This window comes from Temnothorax curvispinosus, unplaced genomic scaffold (assembly GCF_003070985.1).
Source record: "Temnothorax curvispinosus isolate PA1 unplaced genomic scaffold, ASM307098v1 QBEX01000795.1, whole genome shotgun sequence".
NCBI lineage: Eukaryota > Metazoa > Arthropoda > Insecta > Hymenoptera > Formicidae > Temnothorax > Temnothorax curvispinosus.
Window position 1 is genome coordinate 558 of NW_020210575.1, and position 24,209 is coordinate 24,766.

General features: G+C 50.6%; 5 protein-coding genes and 1 pseudogene across 5 annotated transcripts; 5 read left to right on the plus strand and 1 right to left on the minus strand.

Annotated features, from left to right (window-relative positions):
* The first annotated feature begins 4,034 nt into the window (after positions 1 to 4,034).
* LOC112458299 lies at positions 4,035 to 6,266 on the plus strand. The gene has a single exon (XM_025021877.1). The coding sequence runs from the start codon at positions 4,035 to 4,037 to the stop codon at positions 6,264 to 6,266; it is 2,232 nt and encodes a 743-aa protein (XP_024877645.1).
* A 6,571-nt stretch (positions 6,267 to 12,837) lies between these two features.
* Positions 12,838 to 14,031, plus strand: LOC112458311. Its single transcript, XM_025021895.1, has one exon. The coding sequence runs from the start codon at positions 12,838 to 12,840 to the stop codon at positions 14,029 to 14,031; it is 1,194 nt and encodes a 397-aa protein (XP_024877663.1).
* Positions 14,032 to 15,505: 1,474 nt separating this feature from the next.
* On the minus strand, positions 15,506 to 16,157 carry LOC112458322. The gene is made up of 2 exons (XM_025021905.1): positions 15,876 to 16,157; positions 15,506 to 15,722 (listed from the first exon to the last, which is right to left on the minus strand). Exons 1-2 carry the CDS (start codon positions 16,070 to 16,072, stop codon positions 15,506 to 15,508), a joined length of 414 nt encoding a protein of 137 aa, XP_024877673.1. The 5' UTR covers positions 16,073 to 16,157.
* Positions 16,158 to 16,530: 373 nt separating this feature from the next.
* On the plus strand, positions 16,531 to 17,457 carry LOC112458329 (matrix metalloproteinase-19-like). The gene has a single exon (XM_025021914.1). The coding sequence runs from the start codon at positions 16,531 to 16,533 to the stop codon at positions 17,455 to 17,457; it is 927 nt and encodes a 308-aa protein (XP_024877682.1).
* A 34-nt stretch (positions 17,458 to 17,491) lies between these two features.
* LOC112458338 (matrix metalloproteinase-2-like) lies at positions 17,492 to 18,100 on the plus strand. The gene has a single exon (XM_025021925.1). It carries the CDS (start codon positions 17,492 to 17,494, stop codon positions 18,098 to 18,100), a length of 609 nt encoding a protein of 202 aa, XP_024877693.1.
* A 5,954-nt stretch (positions 18,101 to 24,054) lies between these two features.
* The window catches only part of LOC112458344, a 1,415-nt pseudogene continuing 1,260 nt past the window's right edge, over positions 24,055 to 24,209 (plus strand).

The window sequence follows — 24,209 nt, forward strand, 5'->3', positions numbered from 1 at the left end:
ATTTACAAAGGTGAGCATTTCAGCGGATGACATTTGAAGGCGTTTATTTTTCAAATGGGTTTGACTAATTTCGACTGGTTTATTTTTTTCATTTTTATTAAAAGGAAAACATTAAATTAAAATATTTAATTGCGTCAAAGTAAATTTATTTTCAATATTAATAAAATGATTTATAAGAAGTGCACAATCGTAAGGAATTATCCCTTCTAAAAAGTCGTATTGTACATCGACGCTCATATTTTGAAATAAATCATAATTTGGCACAGAATTGAAAACACATGATTCCTTCACCCCGCTTTTAGAAATATTACATTGTTTTATACATGTACATTATGACTTTTATTATCTCTCGGTTTACAATCACGTTCATATAATACTTTTTTAAAATCATTTTGATGCGTTAAACAAAATCTGCAGAAGTAATTTGCGTGAAAAGATTCACTAAAACCAAGAATGCTATGTAGACCTAAGATGTCACCAAGAATAAGTTCAAGAGTAAAATAAACTCGACTAGAGTAGGGAGGTAACATATACTTCTGGCCCAGGGATCTTTCTTGCGGTTAGCGGGGTCGGGGGAGCTTTGCTGCCGCGGGGGGAGCGCCGTAAGTGGTGGGCGAGGGGGTCGAGGGACGGTGTAAAGGGTCACCGGAGGGGGGGGGGCTAGGGGGGGAAGAGAAAACTGGGCGAGAGGGGGAGCGCGACGCGAGGGGAACATTTGACGTAAGGTTGGGTGTGGCAGGGCTGCCAACGAGGGTTCGGCGCGAGGCAGGGCCGCCAACGGGGGCTCGTTGCGGGGATTTGGGCGTTTTTCGAGGGGGCGCTCGAAGCGGCGCGAGCGCCGTTACCGACCGTTTTGAAGAATCGCGGGCCAATATTTTTTGTTTGTTTTTTTTCTTCGTCGTCGGTCGCGCGCGCGTTCGGGCGCGTCCGAACTTGTTCGAACTCGTTCGAGGTCGCTTGTCTGGACGTTTCGGGGGTGGGGGGGAGAACGACGCGTTCTAGGTGGTTCGTTTCGCGGGGGGTCTCGCGTGCCCGTCTTCGTCATCGTTTTTTTTAACTCTTGGTCCGAAGGTCGTTTCGATCCGCGTCGCGACGGGCAGGATGTGGTTTTCCTGCCCATCCCGATTTATCGAGATCGATGGAGATGACTCGTCTCATCGTTTGATCGATTCGTGATAATTTTTTTAACGCGCGTTCGAACTCGTTCGCGGTTGCTCTCGTCGTTTCCTCCTTTTGTTTTGTTTTGTAATTTTCCTCCTATTGTTTTGAGATCAATCGTGATCGAGGGAGATGACTCGTCTCTTCGTTCGATCGATTCGTACGATTCGCGATAATTTTTATTCAACGCGCGTTCGAATTCGGCGTCGCGGTCGCTCTCGTCGTTTCCTCCTTTTGTTTTTCTTTTATTTTTCGTCGGAAGATGCCGCGAGCGGTTGTCGTCATTCTGGGTTTTTTCGGAGGACGCGGCGAGCGGTTGTCGTCATTCCGGGAAAAAGCGCGTCTGGCAGGGGGTACGTCTTCCGTTGAGACGACAAACGGGGGGTATAAATTGAACAGGCGCGCGAACGGCGCGGCAAACGGTTATTTTCTACGAGGATTCTAGAGCGCGGTCGAGAGTTAATATATTTGTAAAAAAATATGAGCGACGAGTACGCAGAACTTTGCAAACCAACGTTCGATCCTAAAATCAGGAAACCGATCGTGAAAATCAGCGAACCGCTCGTAAGAAATGGGGATTTGTTCATGAGGAATGGGCATCCGCGACGCGTCGACGTAACGAGATATCTGATTCGTCGCGAAATCGGAATTGCCGATCTCCGATCTCAGCGGAGGTTTCTCGATATTCATGATTACGCTGAAACATTTACATGGCGGACTGCAGATGGAGATATGCAGCTTGATTTTGACGCGTTAGGGGTGCATATGTAGCATTAGTGATACGTACTCTCGAATGAACGATCGCCGTTATCCGTCGTCCGAGGAATCGGACGACGAATGGCGCTGTCGCGAGCCCATGCCTAAGTTTTCGTCCGATTCGGACGATGAATCGGCGAGAGTCGAAGCACCGTTGTCGAGTGCGCGCGTCGGTGGCGAAGGAGGACGCGCGATAGAATCCGGCTACCCATCATCTGCGAAGGGAAATAGGAGCGCGAACCGATCGCGAGCGAAAGTGGATAGAGACGACGGTGGCGAACTCCGTCAGGGCGAGCGATTATACGCGTCGCCTGCCGCTCGAGTATTATCTCTATTACGAGACGGTGTACGGAGGAGAGAGCAGGATACATAGGATTCAAATCACCCGGTCTCGTCGTCTTTTCGACCGAGTGAAGTTCAACGTTCCCGAAGGTGAACCTTTCTGGACGCGATGCGGAAAGAGTGCGACGAGTTGCTCGCCGCGAACGTCCGCGACGCGGACGGGTACCGCGCGTGAAGACGGCAATGCGACAAGTGTCTCCTACTCCTGCGGGAGCAGTGTCGAGTCAAACGCTCCGGGAAGCAAGGAAACACCGGAGCCGTGAGCGCTCTGGTGGCTCTAATAGCGCGATTGGAAGGTTCGAGGGAGGATCTGCGTCGACGATTCGAACGCGCCGTAGGTGCCGGCTTGGACGGAGGGGAAGGTGGTAGCGGCGGCAGCAGCGACAGAGGTTTCTCGTGGATTGAGATCGACGCGGCGTTCCAACGTCGCGTGCTGACCGGCGCTGTGACGAACTCCACGTACATCGAGCCCGCGCGATTTCTCGACGACGCGAAGGGCACCGTGCTCGAAAAGGTGCGGGATAATATGACCGAACACGGGTGTCTGAAGGTCAACGTCATATTCAACGGGGAATTCGTAGCGGACGTTAAGACCGACGTGAAGAGTATCGCTACGCGGAACGAACAGCTTCTCCCAGGTTCCGATCTGAGCGAGTGGTACGATAGACACGTGCGCGACGCGATTCTAACGCGGTTAGAAGAATTTCAGGAACGCGACAGCGGATGGGCGTTGTCGCGAATATTGAACCTAATCGTGAACGTGAACAAGTGTAATCCCATTCGCGTGGGATGTTGGATAAAAATACCGCTGGGTATAAGACTTAAAAAGGCGATGGTCAACGTGCTGTCGGAGAACGACGCGTGTTTCGCGCGCGCGGTGGTCGCGGCTCTGTACCCCGCCGAGCGGCACGTGGAACGATGCGGCTCGTATCCCGATTACGCGACGGTGCTGAATCTCGACGGGATCGATTTTCCCATAGATCTGAAAAACATCGGAAAATTCGAACGTCAGAACGACGTATCGATCAACGTGTTTACAACTCGGGAAGAAATTGAAAAGAAAGCTAAGTTCGGCCGGGGCGCCGACCACAACGCGATCGTGCCTCTGCGGTTGACCGACGATAAGCAGGACAGGCACGTAAATCTGCTGTATCTGCGCGATACGCTGTGCGGCGTCAACAGGGGCCATTTCGCCTGGATAAAGAATCTGTCGCGATTGGTGAATTCGCAATTGACAGCAAAACGGTGCGCGAAGCACGTTTGCGATCGGTAGGTAAAAGAAATAAAATAAAATAAAAAAAAACAAGAGGAACAAGGAAAAGACGAGGCGTTATTTTTTTTACATACACGCAGTAATCGCTCGCACGTTATTTCGCAGATGTCTACACTATTTCTATACGCGCGACAAGTTGGTCGCCCACAGCGTCGACTGCGGCCGAATGAACGACTGCGCCGTCGTTCTCCCGAACGAGAGCGACAAATGGCTGTCTTTCGACAATTACGACAGAAAGGAGCGACTTCCCTTCGTGGTGTACGCGGATCTGGAGTGTTTTCTCGAACGACGGGAGAGGGAAAACGTCGAGGGGGGCCCGAGAACGGAAAGATACGCTTATCAACGTCACGTACCGTTCAGCCTGGGCTACTATCTGTGCTGCACCTACGACGATACCGCGTCCGCGTACAGATATCGTCGCGGCGAGGATTGCGTTTTGTGGTTCGTGAACGAGCTTCGCGTTCTCGCGCGTCGCGTTAAGAATAAATTTTTTACCAATATAGCGATGGTGGAACTTACGGAGGACGAGAAAAGCGAATTTCTGCTCGCGACTTATTGTCACATGTGCGGGAAACCGTTTCAACCGGAGGACAAGCGCGTGCGGGATCACTGTCACCTAACCGGACGTTACAGAGGTCCGGCGCATTCTCGTTGCAATCTGAATTACAGAAACGTTTACGTGATTCCCGTGTTCTTTCACAATTTGTCGGGTTACGACGCGCACTTCATCGTCGAGAAAATCGCGAACGATTTCGAGGGCGGGGTCGATCTGCTGCCGCTCACGAAGGAAAGCTACATATCTTTCTCGAAGACCGTTAAGGAGACGCAGACGGACGGGAAATGGGATCGGTACGTGAAGCTTCGATTCGTGGACTCGTATAAATTTTTAGCGGCGAGTATCGAAACCCTGGCGTCCTATCTGAACAGGGACAAACTGAGAATCACGCGTTCGGAATACGCGGATTTGAGCGCGGAGGATCTCGATCTGCTCAGTTGCAAGGGAGTGTTTCCGTACGAGTACGTCGACGGCGCGGACAAACTGCGGGATACCGAGCTTCCGCCGCGCGAGGCCTTTTACAGTTCCCTGACCAACGAGACCGCGAGCGAGAGCGACTACGAGCACGCGACGAGGGTCTGGCGACGTTTTCGCGTGCGAGATCTCGGCGAGTACAGCGATCTGTATCTCAAAACCGACGTGCTTCTTCTGGCGGATATATTTGAAAATTTTCGGGACGCGTGTTCGGCGAGTTACGGGCTTGATCCCGCGCATTACTACACGTTGCCGGGGTACACGTGGGACGCCATGCTGAGGTACACCGGCGTGCGTTTCGAGCTGCTCACCGACATCGACATGGTGCTGTTCGTGGAACGCGGAATACGCGGCGGCCTCAGTCAATGTTCGCTCAGGTACGCGCGAGCCAACAACAGGCACGTACCGACGCACGACTCGTCTCAGCCGTATCTCATGTATTACAACGTGAACAATCTGTACGGCTGGGCTACGAGCGAATCGTTGCCCTACGCAAATTTCCAGTGGCTCGACGATCCTGAGAATTTCGACGCGACGACCGTGCCGACGGACAGCGACGTCGGTTACATTTTAAAGGTGGATCTCGAGTACCCGCGGGACCTGCACGACGCCCACGCGGATCTGCCGTTGTGCCCGACGCGCGACAAACCGCCCGGCAAGCGACAGGAAAAACTGCTTGCCACTCTCTACGACAAATCGCGCTACGTGACGCACTATCGAAACCTGCAGCAATGTCTGCGACTAGGTATGCGTCTGACGCGCGTTCGTCGCGTTCTGCGATTTGCCCAGTCGCCGTGGTTTCGCGTCTACATCGAGCTGAACACTGCGCTTAGGACGCGCGCGAGCAACGAGTTCGAACGGAATTTGTACAAACTGATAAACAACGCCGTCTTCGGCAAGACTATGGAGAACGTGCGCGATCACGTGGACGTGCGTCTCGTGACGCGATGGGACGGGAGATACGGCGCGGAGGCGTTGATCGCTAAGCCGAACTTTCACAGCAGGAGCGTCTTCTCGGAGAATCTGGTGGCGATCGAGCTGCGAAGGCTCGAGGTAAAATTCAACAAGCCTATCTACGTGGGTATGTCTATTCTCGAGATATCCAAGACGCGTCTCTACGGGTTTCACTACGACTACATGGTGCCGCTCTATCGCGACCGTTGTCGAATTGCCTACACGGATACGGACAGTCTGATCTATTCGCTGGAGTGCGAAGACGCGTACGAGCGTATGAAACGCGACGTGCACAGGTTCGACACGAGCGATTACGCGGAGAACAACGCGCACGGTATGCCGCGCGTCAACAAAAAGGTGCCAGGTTTGATGAAGGACGAGAACAACGGCGCGATCATGACGGAGTTCGTGGGCCTCAGAGCGAAGATGTACACCTACAAGGTACTCGGATGCGACGACACCAAGAGAATAAAGGGCGTCAAGAGAAACGTAGTCGCGAAGAGGATCACGTTCGAGGATTACGTGGAGTGCCTGCGGAACGCGCGCGAGCTGAAGACGCGCCAGTCGTGCATACGCTCGACGCTGCACGAGGTTAACACCGTGTCGGAGCAAAAACTAGCCCTCAGTCCGCACGACGACAAGCGATACGTGACGTCGAACGGCGAGGAGACGCTTCCGTGGGGGACATTACAAAATACCGTTGTAAAAAAAAGGGAAACAATATTGTACGCTTTAAAAATTGTTTTATCGTAAAAATCAATAACACGTAAGAAACAAATCGACGAATGTGTAAACTTTTATTGACAATAAAGTAAGCGTTGTCTACGAATGTCTAAGTATTTCTTTTTTTTTACAACACAGACGCCTTATCTATCCACGAATTGTGCGAACTGTCCATTCCCAGCCACTTCACGAACGCTCGATTGCCGCGCTTGCGCAGGACTTTTTTCACGAGATAAACGTCGGGATTGGAGATGCGCAGCAACTCGTGTTCGTAGAATCCTCCGGCTATCGCTTCTCCGCGAACGTCTTTGAGCAGATACGGAATTGGTCTTTTGTACTTTGGCTATGCGAAAGATCTTGGTGGTCCAATTGGGAGTGTAGTTTTTTTCGAAGATTGTTTTGAATTTGCTTACGCGCACCGGATCGCCGACTCGAAATTTCGCAGGCGCGGCTATCTTCGCGCGACCGTACACAGTGCGCAGCAGTTTTTCGGCGACGGTGGGCGTCACGTCCGCCGGACGCATTCGGATCGTTCTGTGTCTGCGACGATTGTAATTCGACAAAAGGCGCGGCAGCGAGTTTATCCATCTGTACGATCCCTGGAGCGTGAAGAGTTTCCACATGTCGTTTTTCAGCGTGCGATTGAATCTTTCCACCACCGACGCTTTCATCACCGCATACGTGGAATAGTGATTCACCTCGCGCTCGTCGAGGATTTTGCGCACGTCGGCGTTGTAGAATTCCTTTCCTTTGTCCGTTTGCAGATTCCTGGGGTGTCGCGCGTCCTCGCGAAAGATCTTTCGGAGAGCCGTCGCGACCTCCTTTTCACCCTTGCTCTTGAGCGGGATCGCCCAGGCGTACTTGCTCAGCACATCGATGACCGTCAGAATGTAATTGTGACCCGCGTTTGCGCGCGAATAGGGGCGCATCTCGACCACGTCGGCCTGCCACAGATCGTCGTAACCGCGCACCACGACGCGGCGGCGAGAAAAATTTTTTCGCGCCGGCGCGTGCAATTTTTTGACGAGTCTACGTTTTTCCACGCTTATTTTGTTTGAGAATCTTTAAAACGGTCTTGATCGCGATGATTTCAACCTCGTGCCTATTCGCGGTATTCTTCACGGTAACGAACTCTTCTTTAAATTCTTTTATCGCGTCGCTCAAAGTCTTTCCGAGTTCCGCGATCGCTCCCTCGACGAACCTTTTGTTGGCCGCGTCGGCGTCAACCTCCGGCGCGGCTACGCGTGGTATCTTGCGCCCCGACGCGTCGTAGGAATCCTGAGCTTTCAAACGGAGCGCGACGCTTTCCAGCGCCGCGATTCCGTTTCCCAATTCTCGGATCGCGTTGTTATTCTTGATCTCTTCGATCAAAACGCTTTTCAGCTGCCCAATCGCGCCCTTTACGTAGCTCCTGTTCGCCGCGTCGGTGCCGATTTCCGGCGCGGCTACATGTCGTATCTTGTGCTGATCCGCTTCGAAAGAGTTCAAGCGAATGAGGAGCGCCGCGTCCCTCACTTTCGCTATTTTGTTCTTCAAATTTCTCTCCGCCTTGTTCTCCACCGTCGCGATTTTACCGTTCAATTTTTCGGTCGCGCTTTTCTTCGATCGTTCAATCGCGTCCTCGACGTAACTCTTGTTCGTCGCGTCGGTGTCGATCTCCGGCGCGGCCACTCTTCGTATCTTGCGCTCCCTCGCGTCGTAAAAATCCTCGCTCACGAAGAACGCGTTGTTGCGCGCGTAATTGCGCAGGGACTCGATCGAGGAGCGCAATCTCACCGCGGACGCACCGTCGACTCCGTCGCCGCTGCCCCGATTCGTCAGAGACATGCCGAATTTGTTCACGGACATCGCGCTGGCGGGCGCGCGACTCGCACTGACGTCGCGACCGACGCGACCGATCAATTTATGACGAAGCCGGCCTCGCGAAGTTCCTCGATTATCGACAGGATTTTGTTGTCGTGAGCGTCGTTGCCGGCCCGACGAGAGGCGTCCAGCAATCGAAGTCTATCGACCAGCTCGTTGGGATCGTCCCAGTGAACGTAATCGATAGCGTTGTCGGTCAGTCGCATGGCCGACGGTAGCCCGGCACCCTTCGTAGTTCCAACTCTGAGAGACAGGTTTACGAGCGGCGCTATTATATTTTTGTACTTCGGTCCCTTGTTGCCCTTGACGGGATTGTCGGCTTTGCCGCCGCGTTTGTGAGCGCTGGTGGAAAAAAGTATGCTCCTGTACGTTAATTTGTCCTTCTCCGTGTAGATTTTAGGGTCGGGTTTTCCCATGAAGATCAACTCGTACAGGCCGCGCGTGCCTTTGTACGGTACACCGTTGATGACCATGGTGTCATCCGGTTTCAGCTTGAATCGCTTGTTTCCCAGCATCGTGCCTTTCTCGCCGAAATGCACTCCGTAAACGGTGTCGATCTTCTTGTTTTTGTCGCCGCCCAGAAGAGCGCCCAAGTATTCCCGCCCCAACGGTCCTAGTTGGCTAGTCAGAACGTCGCGACTTTCCGCTGTACTCAAAGATTTCCCGGCGGACGTCTCCAACGTGGGAGGCGGAGTCGTCGTCTCCGAGACGATTTCGCGTTCTCTGGGTAAAAACTGGACCGAATCGTGACGGATCGGCGTGGAGCTCATCGCGGTTGTCGTCGTCGCGGGAGCCGAACACAGCCGTGCCGGACGCGACTCTCTTTTTTCCGCCGTCGCGGTTGTCCCGATTGGCGCGAATACGTCGTCGTCCTCCCAGTAATCGCGCTCCAGGTCGGCGCCAGCGTCGTCGTCGTCGTCGTCGTTCTCGCTGTCCTTCTTCGCTCTCTTCGTCGCTTTCATCTTTTTCGGGAACGCAAAGCTAGCGCCGTCGTCGTCGTCGATCTTGCCCGGTCCTTTACCTCTGCGTTCCACGTCATCGGCGAGCCGTTTCAGAGGTTTGACGATAGGCTCGTACCTCTTTTCCAGAGCGATCTCGCTCTCCATTTTTCCGGCCCTGAGAGCGGCGTACTTTCTGCGAATCGAGGCGCGCGTCTTGGCTATCTCTCGCGCGGTTCTCTCCTCCGCGATCGCGCTCATACTCGCGTCGTTCGACGAGGCGCACTGATCGGTCTTACAGCACGGCGAAGTCGTGGAAGCCCCGTCTGTACCGTCCGCCTCGCAACGCGTTGTCCTTGTCTATCACGGCGAAACCGTAGGTGCGCCGCCAACACTCGCGACAGAAGGCGCGAAACTCGTCGTACGACATTTCGATGTTCACGTGATCGTCGTACACGTCTCGCAGATTGGTACCGTCCTGCCTGAACAGGATCAGCAGATTTGTGTTGTCACGCACGAGATGTTTCGGTATCTTGGCGTACGTCTGGCAGAGATAGAAGCAATCGATATTCGAATGTCGACCCATAGAAAAGTACTCCCTCATTCTGTCCTGCTTGTCGCAGGCCACGTCGTCGAAGACGAAAACCGAGTCGGGAAGCGCCTCGTCGGGCAAAACGACGTCGCGATTGTCGGAAAACGCGTGATAGCCGATCTCGTCTATAGGCTCGAACAATCGTTCGAGGTATCGATACTTCGGTTGTTGCAGAGATTTCGAGTACACGTATACGTTCTCGAAACGGAGACCGTGCGGTTGTTCCAGCAGGCTCAGCAGAACGTTCGTCTTACCGCAATTGGAGGGACCGCAAATGATGCAACGGACGACGTTCGGAAGAAGAGGACCGTGCCGGCGCGATTCTCTGTTTCCTCTCTCGGTCGCGCCCGACCCCGCCGACGTTCTGCGATCCAGATTCGAGACTCCTAACGTCGCACGAATCGCATGTTTGCCCTCTCTCTCTTTCTCTCTCGGTTTTTCCGCTCGGTTCGTTCGCGATGAGTCTCTCGATCGCTGGAAAAAAAGAGGGGGAAGCGCAGACGTCGTTTCGTTTCGTCGCGCGTGCGCAAACGCCTCGCGCGCGGGTATAAGTAGCGCGAGCGTGTCGCCGTATTCGTAGAAAAAAAAATTTATTTTTTAAAATCAACGAATCGTTTGCGCGCATCGGTGAGATGTCTCACAGTAGTGTGTTTCCCATACTGTTGGACGGTTACGAAATTCTCAATCTAACGGTGGAAGAGTTGCAATACATTCCGAAGGTCTTTCTGTTGCGTCAATTTGGGAGATACGTGCAACTGTTGTGGGACCGTTTGCCGAAACATATACAAGCGGATCCCGAGGTGCAGAGATATCGCCCGTGCATGCGGCACTACAATCGTCCGTGGCAGCAAACGCACATAGACGGTCCGCCGCCGCTCATCAAGGACTGCCGCGAGTGCAATCGCTTTCGCCCTGTGAACGGTGAATCTTCGACTTCCCGTTCGAACTAAAAAGAAGCGAATCCTCCTGGCGCAACCGCGACCGAATGCGCGGCACCGGTCTGCTCAATCGCGCGATAAACGCTCTTCCCTTCGAACTGCACATACCCGGTTATCAGTTCTGCGGGCCCGGTACGCGTCTAGCGAAGAGACTAGCGCGCGGCGAAGAAGGCATCAATCCGTTGGACGCGGCGTGTCGGGAGCACGACATCGCGTATTCGCGAAGCGGCGAGCTCGCCGAGCGACACGTCGCCGATCGACGGCTCGCCGAGAGGGCGCGCGAGCGCGTCACCGCGAGGGATTCCACGGCCGGTGAGAGACTCGCCGCGGCGGCCATATGGGCGGCTACGAAGACGAAGACGAAGCTGGGCATAGGTATGGAACGCAAAAGGAAAACGAGAAAAGGAACGGGATTGAGGAGAAGCGCGAAGACGAGAAGGAAGAAGCGGAGGATACTTCCGACGGCGAAACGCGGCGGCTTCTTGCCCTTTCTACCGATGTTGGGCGCTCTCGGTTCCTTGATCGGTGGCGCGGCCGGCGTGGCCAAAGCGGTGAGCGCCAACAAAGCGGCGCAAAAACAGCTCGACGAATTGCAGCGACACAATCGCGCGATGGAGGGTGGCAGGTTGTACCTCGCGCCGTATAAGAAGCGCGGAGGTGGCGCGAGGAGAGTCGGCGAAAAAAAAACATCGCGTAAAAAGGCGAGGTTAGCGCGTCTACCTCCGTACGGCGTCACGACCGACGAACAGCTCGATCGAGCGGCGCGTCGCCTGCGCGTGCCGTTCTTCCGCGGGGTGTTTATGCACGACGCTCTGCCGACGAGGGTGCAACGCGCGGAGTGCAGCATCGTGAATCTCGACGACGCGGTTGGCCCGGGCACGCATTGGGTCGCTTACGCGAAAAAAGGGAACTCGGCGATCTACTTCGACGCGTTTGGAAATCTCCGCCCGCCGAGGGATCTCGCGCGGTATCTCGGCGACGGTGGCGGCGAGAGCGCGATTGTGACGTACAATCGTCGCGCGTTCCAGACATTCGATCAGAGAATCTGCGGACAGCTGTGCCTGCGATTTCTTCGCGAGATCGATTGGGGGGGAGCGGGCGGACGATCGACGTTCTCCCGCGATGTCGCTGACGCTCACGTTGACCGGGACCGGCAGCGTTCTCACGGCGAGTCACTTTCCCGCTTTGGATCTGAGCGACGGCAAATACGAGCTGGGTTTGGCGACTTTTGAGACGTACAATTCGATACCAAACGTTACGTCCGCGAACAATCGCTTCTACTACGGCGAGGACGATCGGAGAATCGTCGTTCCGGAAGGTTCGTACGAGCTGCAAGCCGTGAGCAGATATCTGCGCTATTCTCCATCGCAAACGTCGCGCCCGCGAGAGAGACAAAATTAAGGAGAAAGGAGGAAAACCGCGGACCGACGACGCTGGACGGGTAAAAGAAAAAAACCGAACGGAGAAGGACGAAACCGACGACGAGATTTATCGCGCATACGTGGACGAAGACGACGACGACGACGATGACAACGATGGCGACGGTTATGACATATACGGGGACGACGACGGTGGTGACAGAGTGCTCGATCTTCGCGCCAACGAGAATACCATGAGAAGCAAGATAAAGTGCGCCTATCGAGTGAATTTTACAAAACCGAACAACATCGGTTCTCTTTTGGGTTTCTCAAGCGATCGTATCCTAAAACCGAACAAATGGTACTTTTCCGACGGACCCGTTGACGTCATGAGCGTGAACATAATTCGCATCGAGTGCAGTATCACCGCGGGAGCGTACAGCAACGGACGCTCGGTGCACGCGATACACGAATTCGCGCCGAAAGTTCCACCGGGATATAAACTGTCGGAGACTCCGACGCAGATCATTTACCTCCCGAACGTCGCGCGAAACGTCACCGATATCACGGTGCGAGTCGTGGATCAAAAAGATCGGCTGATCGACTTTCGCGGCGAGGAGATAACGATCAGATTGCACGTACGTCGTCGTCACGGTTAGTGTGTGTGTGTGCGCGTATCCCGGAAGAAAGAGAGAGTGAGAGAAGGGATGCTCGTTCTGAACGGATCTAGCGCAAATTGTACGAACGAGCGAGCTAGCCCGTTCTACGACGAGATCGGAAACGTAGGAAAGAGAAAAGGCGGAGGAGGGGGACCCGTTCTCAGCAACGCCAACGTCAGATTTCTAAGAACGCTGGGTCTCGCCGTGAGAAACGCGTCACCGTCGAGCCGTTTCTACCTCAAGAGGAAAAATCATGGCCGACATCCTGAGTATCGGCAGTGAGCTGATCTTCGACGAGCGCATCGTCGGAATCGAGACTCACACGTATAACCCGTACGTCAACACGACGTTCGGACACAACGACAAGATACGAATACCCATACAGCAGCAGGATCTGTATACACTGCCGTGCGACAGTTTCCTGTACGTCGAGGGACGACTCAACGACGACGGCGCGACGAATGAGGAACAATACGCGAAATTAGTCAACAACTGCGTCGCGTTTATGTTCGACAAAATTCGATACGAGCTCGACGGCGTGGAGATCGACCGGTGTAGAAACGTCGGCATAACCAGCACGATAAAAAATTACGTGTCGCTGACCGTCGAACGAGCCAGAAAATTGCAGAACGCTGGATGGAGTTATCCGACGAGCGAATCAAATCTGAACAACGCGTCCCATCAATTCAACTTTTGCGTACCTTTGAATATTCTGTTGGGTTTCTGCGAGGACTACAGACGCGTGGTGATAAACGCGCGACACGAGCTTATCCTGATACGCTCTCGTAGCGACCACAACTGCGTCGTAGATCCGAAGAAGACTGTGCCGAGAGATCCGGCCAAGGATCCTAAAATTACATTGTTGAAAGTGCAATGGCGTATGCCTCACGTGGCGCTGAACGACGTGACTAAATTATCGCTGTTGCGAACGTTGGAGAGCGGACGATTTCTGAGCGCGGGCTTTCGCTCTTGGGATCTGTACGAATTTCCCCTGCTGCAGAGCACAACCAAGCATTCGTGGGCCGTGAAAGCCGCGCCGCAATTGGAGAAGCCGCGATACGTCATATTCGCGCTGCAGACCGGACGGCGAAACGAATTCACGAGCGACGCCTCGAGGTTCGATCATTGCGCGCTCGCCAACGTGAAATTGTATCTCAACTCGGAATTCTATTCCTACGACGACGTGAACGTGGATTTCGAAAGCGACAAGTTTGCCGTGCTGTACGAGATGTACGCGAAATTTCGAGGAGCGTACTACGGGAACGGTCGCGACGACGCGCTCTTCTCCCCGCGCGAATTCGCGCGGGTAGCTCCGCTCGCGGTGATCGATTGTTCCCGTCAAAACGAATCGGTGAAGAGCGCCACCGTGGACGTGCGCATCGAGTTCGAAAACAAGGAAAACGTTCCGCCGAAAACCACAGCTTTTTGTCTCATCGTTCACGATTGAGTCATCAAGTACAGTCCGCCGACCAACGTGGTGCGCAAAATTATCTAACGGAAATTGAGGTTGTGGAAATACCTCATCCGGGAAACTGAAAATGCGATTGCGAGGATACCTCATTCGGGAAACGGAAAAATGTGGTTGTGGGATTGTTTTTATCCCGGAAACGAGGAATATATAAATTCGCGGGTTCCTTCCATCGTTTCTCAGACTCTGTTAGAAACGAGCAACTTTAAACGATCGTCTGTTCTTTAATTTTTTTTCCAACGCGCGCCGACGCAATGGCAACAGCGGCAACGACGACGACGACGATCTTCGTCGACCTGCAAGGATTCACGGTGGGCGACAGATTCGTCGCGAAGGAGGTGGCCGTGTTGCGAAGCGAGACGCGCGTGCTCGCGCATCACGTGTTTCGCGCGCCGATGAGTTGGAATCTGCTGACGAGCTCCGAGAAAGCGAGAGCCAGTTGGTTGATAGCGAACCATCACGGCCTTCGTTGGGAGGACGGCGACACAGACTATCGCCAGGCGAAGACAATCATTCGACGCGCGGTGCGCGACAACCTGGACGAGTTGCGTGAGACGGAGGAGACGCCCAACGCGCGAATCTACGTGAAAGGTCTCGAGAAGAAGAGATGGCTGCAGGAGATTCTCGGCGACGTCGACGCGACGATCGTGACCGTCGACGCGGAGTACGAGGACGTCGATCGGTTGGAGTCTCTTCGCACCGATCGCGCGTTTCGCTGCCGGCGTCACCAACGGTGCTGCGCCATGGAGAACGTGATGAAGTTGCGCGATTGGTGGATCGAGCGACGCGAATGTTTTGCCAGCATCGATTCCGCGAATTGAATTACTTTATAAATTTGTGTAAAAAAAAACGTTATATATTACTGGTTTAATATAATTTCATTTTTTAACGTATTAATCGTTTTATCTTATTGCGTTGCTTGTTTTTTTTATTTCGTATATATTGTGTTTAATTGTTTATTTTTTACTCTATTGTATCATATATATCCTTCTATCTATATTTTATCGAATAAAGATCGACGTAAAATGTATGACAAACGGTGTTTCTCTTTTCGCATACCACCTCCGTATTTATATACGTATACATTATATGCTACCGAGCGCGCGAAAATGGCCGGTCGCGGCAGCGCGTAACAATGGCCGGTCGCGGGAACGTGATACACCTTAACGCGACAAACAGAGAAACGGCGAGCGAAAGCGAGAGCGCGATACGGGGGTGGGGCTCCAGCGCGAGGTGCGGTTAGAAACGCGAGCGAGCGAGCGATAACGCCAAGCGTCAGATCGAGTGCGGAAGAAAGCGGTGAAGAAAACGCGATATCGTTAAAACATTTATTTTCACTGTTAATATTTATTTGTAATACAATATTATATAGCATATTATACATAAACTTCTGTCATTTAATAAAATTTTTTCAATATATCGTATTTCACATTTTTTTCACATTTTTTTCACATTAGGAGACCCAACATACGGGGACATCGTCGTTGATGGTCACTGTTTCTTGGCTGTTCAGGTTCGGAGAATCCCCCTCGTCGTTGTCGTCTTTCTCGCGACAACCCGCCTCTTCGTGCGAGTCCAGCCGCGCGATGTCCCTATGCATCCCACGAAGTTTCGTCACGAACAATCTGATCTGGTTGCGAGATTTTTTCACCAAGGAAGTAATGATAGCCCTACGCAAAAAAATACAATTAATAAATATAAATAAATATAAATATGAATAATAAATATAAATAATTGTAAATCATTATAAATATACATAAATATAAAATTTATCGTTTAATTATATTATAAGAAATAATTTCGCGTTTGAAAGCGATACTCACGTTTTTTCGAGCATTGCGGCGTTCTCGTCCACGTGAACGGTGAGTTGCAAAAAGGGAGGCACCTTTTCCGTTAAGCACTTCACGCGCTGCTGCAACTGCCGCACCATGTTGCAATAATCCTCAACCTCCCTCGTCAGGGCTGTGGTTTGATTTTGTAATACATCACACACGCATTTTAAATCGTTAAGTTTCTCCATCGTCTTGAGTTCACTCGAAGAGTGCGGATAGACTACGCCCAAGTCTAGTCTCGAGTTCTTATATATGGTAAAAAAAAGGGTGTTGCCCATGGGTGTTGCGATAAAAAAATATACTAAGAATAGCATTTTATTGCGTGAGGAAAATATGAATCGATGGAAAATACGCATCAAGGAAAATACGCATCAAGGAAAATAATTGATGCATTTTTTTTTTATCAAACCGACTCATCCGCCGGAATCGTTGACGCAATTTTTCCTTATCGGGCCGACTCATCCGCCGGGATCTTCGACGCATTTTTTTTTTCACGCCCGAGACCCTCGCCGCGCCGCCACCTATCCGCGTTGTCGCTAACGATCGTCATCGCGTAAACGTTCGCATCCGGAGCGCTCGTCGAGATCGCGCTCAAACCGCAACGCGCCGTCATCGCGGTTTCACCGTCTCTCTCTCGCTCTCGACGATGCGGCTCGCGTACATAATCGCGTTAACCGCGTGTTTTATCGCCGCGGCGTGCATCAATTCCACAATTACGGACGAAAATTACGCGCTCACGTTCGACTACCTGCAGAAATACGGATATCTGTCCAAAGACGTGGACGCGGTTTCGGCTCAGAGACGAAACGACGTTTTTCGCAAAGCCTTCAAGGATTTTCAGAATTACTACGATTTACCCGGCGACGGAACGCCCAACAACGAAACGCTGCAATTCATGAGTAAACCGCGATGCGGTTTCCGAGATATCCTGAAGCACGAAACGAAAGCGAGCCTGTCCAAATGGCCGAAGACGCACCTGACGTGGCATTTTCACTTAGCCGACGAAACCGAGCTGAACACGGCGCGGGCCGCGTTTGACCTGTGGTCGCAGCATTCGGCATTGACGTTCGAACGCTCCGAAACGTCGAATGCCGACATTATAATATCTTGGCGACGCTTACTACACTATAACACGAACACCAAGGTAAACGGAGCATTTTGCTCGGACAAATTCGACGGCCCCGGCAACGTGCTCGCCCACGCGTCTCTCCCGACGGACCAAGCGGGGTTCGTTTCCGAGGTGCACGTTGACGGGGACGAGCCGTGGCACATTTACGTCAACAAACATCCCGCGGATAAGTTTTCCCTGCATTACACGCTGACGCACGAGATCGGCCACTCCCTCGGATTGGTGCACAACAAGCGCAAAACATCGGTGATGTTCGCGATACAGCCGGACCAGCAGTATCCGGTGAAACTCGACCAAAACGACATCGCCGACATTCAACGTTTGTACGGTGAAAAAATTCAGAACGATCCGCCGCGTCGGACGCCAGCTCCGCCGCCGCCGTCGCCGGACCTGTGCAGCCTCGATCGCGTGAACGGGATATTGATTTCGGAAAATCGACGGTAGGACGTACAACGGACCTTTAGCCCTCTCGAATCACATGAGCTTTCTTCACGACAATTACACGCGCGTGACCGCTGCCTATCAATCCCCGTCCGGCGATCTCATGGTGTTCGTAGATAATTTGGTATACTTGGTTCAATATCCGGAATTTAGTCTGCGGCCAGGTTGGCCGAAGACCCTGCAAGAACTCGGATTTCCCGAAAACGCGCTGATCAACGGAGCGGTGAACACCCACAGAGGACGTTCCTACGTGGTGTTCAACGGTAACGCGGTGGGCGAGATAGACGAATGCGACAAGGACAAGAGAGTCGCCAAATTTACGCTCCTCGAGGCGACGTTTCCCGGAATACCGACCGGCGTGACGTTGATATTCCACTACATTGACGGCAATCTGTACTTCACCACTCGGGCGCAGTTCTACAAATTCAACGAATTTACGAGGACCGTCTCGTCGGCCGGTAAATTCGATCTGCGGATACTGAATATCGTCTGCCCTAAGGCCGAACTGCTGCAGCAGTTGCGCGATCTCCTCGATCGAATCGTACGCCTCAACGATAACTCGCTAACGTCGGCGGCGAGCGATTATTGGAACGATGACGACACCGGGGTTCGGCTCTCCGATCTCCGCATCCGCCGAAGGAAGTAGAGGACCGCGCAAATTTCCCACACCGCGCCACGCGCGACATAAGTCAGATCTTTCCTACTTATACCGACGTGTCCCTTCCAAGGCATCAGTGTCGCGTCGTCGGCCGAATACGACGCGTCGAAAAAAAAATCAGAAAGGAACGGTTACCGCGGCGCGAAATGTTCTCGACGTTGGCCGATCGACCCGCGCCGAGGAGTATTTCCCCTACGGAGACGGCGGATTCGGAGGCGAACGACAACGGCAATAAAAAGCGGAGGATCAGTTCGATGGACGATCGCCATTATCTTCCTCGTCGCCAGGAATCGCGTCGCAGCTCTCATCCTTCAACCGACGCGCCCGTCGAGGACGATCGTCGTCGTCATCATCAGGAGTTTCGTTCCTACTTTCGCCCACCGACCAACCCGTCGAATTGCCCCCTGTGCGCATCCTGACGACGCGTTATCTGCTGACGTCGACTGGCTACAAGTACATAGCCATAGGTATCACGATCAAGTCGCCGTGGTACAGTATTCATACCACGCCTTCGTACGTGGATATCGCCCTGGGAGACAAACAAGGAAAAGAAATCTCCCTGACGCTCGACATGTGGAAAGGACTGGTCGAGCGCAAACGCGACGTATTGTCGTGCATGAAACGCGCTCTCTCCGACGTAACTCACCCCCCCTCGCCGATGTCGATCGGAGGGATGACGCTGCGATTCGGAGTGATCAACAACGGGCCGATCGTACGTATGGAGCTACCCAACCAGGCTCGCGTGGCGATGGTGCGCAAAACTCTGCTCACGCTGTACGATCTCCAATTTTGCGTGGATCGCGTCATCCGTGCGCTGAGCGCGGCGACCGAGGAGGTCGACGCGAAGTTTTTGCGCTATCGGGAAATAGCCGCCGCCGCGATGAAAATGGAAACTTCGGTTCATATTGAGATACTGAAGAGCGATTTCTTCGATCCTGACAACATCGTTGACTGCGAGATAGCCGCGCTCTGTTTCCAATCCTTATAACGATGTCGCGTCTAAGAAATGTATATATTTGCGCGAGCGAAACAATGTAAACGCGCTTGTATTATTTTTGAATAAAAAAAACTATATGCGTATCTCATCTGTGCGCTCTCTCTTTCTGTTTCTCCCGTTTTTCCCAAATCCGTATACCCATCTCCGCGCGACCGCGCTTACCCCCCGCAGTCGCGGCGATCGCGACGCCGAGTTCAAACGCGCGTTACATAAATTATCGCGAACGAAGAGACGAGTCATCTCCCTCGATCTCGATACGTCGCGTCGGGATGGGCAGGAAAACCGCAAAACAAAACAAAAGGAGGAAACGACGAGAGCGACCGCGAACGAGTTTGAACGCGCGTTAAAAAAATTATCACGAATCGATCGAACGATGAGACGAGTCATCTCCATCAATCTCGATAAGTCGGGATGGGCAGGAAAACCACATCCTGCCCGTCGCGACGCGGATCGAAACGACCTTCGGACCGAGAGTTAAAAAAAACGACGACGAAGACGGGCGCGCGAAACCCCTCGCGAAACGAATCACCTAGAACGCGTCGTTCTCCCCCCCCACCCCCGAAACGTCCAGACGAGCGACCTTGAACGAGTTTGAACGAGTTCGGATGCGCTCAAATGCGCGCGCGACCGACGACAAAGAAAAAAACAAACAAAAAATATTGGCCCGCGATTCTCCAAAACGGTCGGTAACGGCGCAAGCGCCGCTCCGAGCGCCCCCTCAAAAAACGCCCAAATCCCAGCAACGAGCCCCCGTTGGCGGCCCTGCCCCGCGCCGAACCCCCGTTGGCAGCCCTGCCACACCCAACCTTACGTCAAATGTTCCCCTTGCGTCGCGCTCCCCCTCTCGCCCAGTTTTCTCTTCCCCCCGCATAGCCCTCCCTCCGGTGACTCTTTACACCGTCCCTCGACCCCCTCGCCCACCGCTTACGGCGCTCCCCCCGCGGCAGCGAAGCCCCTCCCCCGACCCCGCTAACCGCAAAAAAGATCCCTGGGCCAGAAGTATATGTTACCTCCCTACTGACTAGTTTGTCCATTATGATAAATTTCTATACTTTGTTGTTGTAACAAACAAAGCTCATCAACTGTGCTTTGTAAAAAATAGATTTATTAGTAAAAGTTTCTTTATTCAATGTATTGAATAAAATAAAAAGAAAAATATTGTTTAATTTTGAACAAAGTTCCGGAGGTAGGCAAAGCACACTCATGTATGGGGCATTCCATGTGAAGTGATCCACCCCAAAAAAAATGTTTTTTTTTATTGTGCTGAAATTTGCACAATCTATTGACCATAATTATCTACACCAATTTTTTAGACATTTGTCCAACGCGTTGTCTACTTACAGGGGTTTAAAGTTTCGGCGTTAAAGCCGTCATGTTAAACTTCACACATCAATAATTTGTCGTAAACATTACCGATTTTAAATAATGATTAGTGATTTTTTAAGTATTTTTTACACACTTTTGAGATATATTATGCATTATTAATAAAAATGGTTAATTAATTGATATTTTTTAACATTAATAATAAATTCAAATTTTTCTTTAAGATTGGCATCTTCGATTTCAATAAAAAAAATGCCCAAAAAAAGAAGAAAATGTTGTCAACAAAAAAGTATAGGAAGTCCAAGATGGAAAAATTACTCCTTAGTAAGTTACAATTTATTCTGTGTGCGAACTCATGATCCGTGCCGCCCGCGCCGCCGCGGCGGGCCCCACGTATTTCCAAGGATAGGTCCAACAACTACAGGAACTGGTTGTTGAGCAAGAATACTTCCAACTTTACGTGTAGTTAAATTCAATATAGTTTCTAAGGTACCAGCAGACTATTAACAAAAGAAATATAAAGATATTTATTTTTTAAAATAAAAATGGTAATACAAGAAAAATAAGTTAATAGTAGTAGTATGATTTATTTCTAATTCTGACGAATTACAGAAATGGCGTTTTTTAGGGACGTACCCAACCTTTTACAATCTGCACCTTCCACACTCGACCTGACCATAGCGGCCTTTTACAGTCTACTCCCTCCCTCCCTTTCTCGCCCTCTACCTCTCCTGCTATCCTCCGCACCCTTATCATGCTCTGCGACCTCCATCTCCTCTCTCCTGCTTCCTTCCCCTTCACTCCACGCTCCCTCTTCTTCTCTGCCTGCGCCCCCTCTCTTGAGTCGCCACTTCTGCGTCCTTCCGCCTTCTGTTTTGATCCTCCACTCTCCTCTGCGCTCTCCGTTCATTCTTTCACCTGTTCTCACGGGTCTCTACTTCCACCTACAAACAAAACCTTCTCCGACCCTGCCTTCCTCTCTTCCTTCTCCCTCACTCTCCTCTAACTCCTGAGTGTGTTCACTTTTCTGCTTTCCGCTTTCCGACCTCTCCGTCGTACGATCTCTTCGCCATACTGCTACCCGCATGCCATCAACGGACGTTCACCTCCTCGATCGACCCATTCTCTCGATCCATCGATTTCACCCGCTCCATCTCATTAGCCGTTGTGCTGTGCTCATGTGCGCTCGCCTTAAACCGTTCGTCTTTTGCGCCATCTCCTCCGTCGCCGATATCACCTCTCTCTTCCTTACCGGCCTGCTCTGCCCACAGTGCATTCCAGCGCATCGCATCTTACCGCCCCGCAGTGGTGCCAACATGCTCTTTCGGAGCAGTCAACTCCCCGCAGTCCCCGCGCCGGCTCGGACCGATGCCTCCACTGCGCTTCCTTTTCACCAACAGCCGAGTCCTGCTCCAGCCAATGCTCCCCCTCCGCCGCCTCTCACCTCCTCCGTCCCTGGCGTCCTCCTTCCACTTCCTCATCGTCATCCTAACCTCATTCTTAGCTCTCTTCTTCTCTCTCGATTTCCGACCGCATCTCCTCGGATCCGCCCTCACCTCCAATGCCTCCGCTTCTTCTCAACCTCCTCCACATTTTTCTTTACTCCTGCCCTCCACCCTTTCACACAACTACGTCTACAGCACCCTTTCCGCCTCCTCGAACTTTCCACCTGTTTACCCGCTGAAAGCTAACGGGTGACCCCCCGGAAAATAAATTAATATAAAATGTTATATAAAATTTTCTAGAAAATAACTCATTTCCAAATGAATAAAAAATGAATTTCGTCGTTCTTCAAATGATCGTTTGCTTAAAGTTTTATCAGGATTATTGTCAATATTTTTAAAATTTCTCTTTCTTCGTGATCCAGCAGGAATTAAATACGGCAACAAATAAAACAAAATCTTGACAATCTGCGATAAACAATAAATTTCAATTTTGCTTGAAGTTGTAAAAAAATATTTGGAGCAATTTAGTAAAAATAAAATTGAAAACAAACCAAGTGACAATGTTGATAGAAAATGGACAAGACCTTTACCTTTTACATTCGTTATTTATAATGTCGACAATTTTTTTATTAGAAAATTTTTAGTTTTTGGCCAATTTATTTGTAATAATGATAAAGCCTGATCTACAATGTGCTCTTTGCTTTCTGTTTTTTGCTCTTAACCTCTTTGCGACTATCTCGTATTTCGCAATTCCGTCGCGTAACGTGATGTTTCTTGTCTCTTCTGAAGTTCGTCAATTTTTATCTTGGGCGACAGAGAACAAAAAACATCGCGTTACGCAACGCAATTGCGAAATACGGGATAGTCGCAAACAGGTTAAGAGCAAAAATCAGGAAGCAAAAAGCACATTGTAGATCAGGCTTAAGTTCTCAGGATACAAAAAGTTGAAATTTAATTCAAATAATTCAACAGCTCTGTCAACTCGCAAACACGTGTGTAATTTTAATAAGTTTCAACTTCTTTTTTCCCCCCATAAAATATATCCGCTGTGCTTCGAACGTTTCACATCATAAAGTTGCTACTTTAAACCATGGATCCATTAATGTTTTCAAAACATTAAGCTTAGCAAGTATATCTTCAGATAACGTGGGAACAGTATTATCAGGTTTACGATTCTGCAGTATTTTGTCTTTACGAAGAACAGCTTTTCTATAATTGAAGTGATATCATAATTTGCCACTTGCATTAATGTGTTCACCATTAATTGCCATGAACTGTTCGTAATATGTGTTTTCTTTTTCACCAGGAAATGTTTCTGTTATTTTCTTTGCTTTAAACTTTGCACTTGAAATTCTTTTGCACTTGAACTTCTTTTTATTGCATACAAAATTTAATTTAAAAAATTTGACTTACTCTAAAATCTGGAGCTTCTGTTGTGGAGGAACTTTCAGCAGGATATTATCTAATTCTTTTCGAATTACAAGTCGTGATAATCGATTACGAGCATTCGGGGTTAAAAATCCGTGTTGGATAGCTAAAAAAGATCGACCTTCTCCCTCTTGAGTTAGAAAGTGATACAAGTTCTAGACGAATAAAATTTATGATTTAGATAAAATGGAAATTATAGATCAAAACTATAACGTAATAATTATTTTGAAGATAACAAACCGTTTCCTTAATTGCACGTTGAGTACCATCTAGCTGTTGTGATTTAGTAATTTCAGCTATTTATAGTACCTCAGAACTACCTGATAAATCTTCAACTGAAATCTGATAGTCATAATTTATGTGAATGTATTAATACATACTGATAAAGATTTAAGTATAACATAAAAAGAAATACTTTAATTTGATCAATATCTTAATAAATTTTTTTTAATTAAAAAAATAATAATGGATACTAAACAGATGTCACAGCCGATTGTTCGCGATTATATTGAATTTATGGTGACAATTGTGTAGAAAGTAAAGACTCTCTAGATTCTGTGCTCTGAGTTTGAAGTGGTGTTAAATTCCGCATTCGTAGACGTTGCTCAAAACTTGTCTTAAGCATGATCTTGGAAAAGACGGTCTTAAGATCGAAAACCGTCTGAAGACGGCTTTACATGCATATAGATAAATTTCGAGAACACAATTTTTAGCTTAAGATTGTCTTGACGAAGTCTGTGCTTAAGAATATGGCTTCGGCAATGTTCGGGAATCCAATCATCTTGACCAATCATGATAAAGATTTACAAGAATTTACCGGGGATTGCGTCATTATTGCCGTCATGGCCGGTGGCCGTCATCATCGCGTCGTGTACCGCGACGATTAACCTTAAAGAGAGCGACG

Bases quoted from the DNA above. Each gene is read 5' to 3' on its own strand.
- LOC112458299 (XM_025021877.1), top strand. From the start codon at position 4,035: ATGGTGGAACTTACGGAGGACGAGAAAAGCGAATTTCTGCTCGCGACT.
- LOC112458311 (XM_025021895.1), top strand. From the start codon at position 12,838: ATGGCCGACATCCTGAGTATCGGCAGTGAGCTGATCTTCGACGAGCGC.
- LOC112458322 (XM_025021905.1), bottom strand. From the start codon at position 16,072: ATGGAGAAACTTAACGATTTAAAATGCGTGTGTGATGTATTACAAAAT. The intron at 15,723-15,875 runs GTGAGTATCGCT...TTTTTTGCGTAG, and splicing joins GCCGCAATGCTCGAAAAAAC to GGCTATCATTACTTCCTTGG.
- LOC112458329 (XM_025021914.1), top strand. From the start codon at position 16,531: ATGCGGCTCGCGTACATAATCGCGTTAACCGCGTGTTTTATCGCCGCG.
- LOC112458338 (XM_025021925.1), top strand. From the start codon at position 17,492: ATGAGCTTTCTTCACGACAATTACACGCGCGTGACCGCTGCCTATCAA.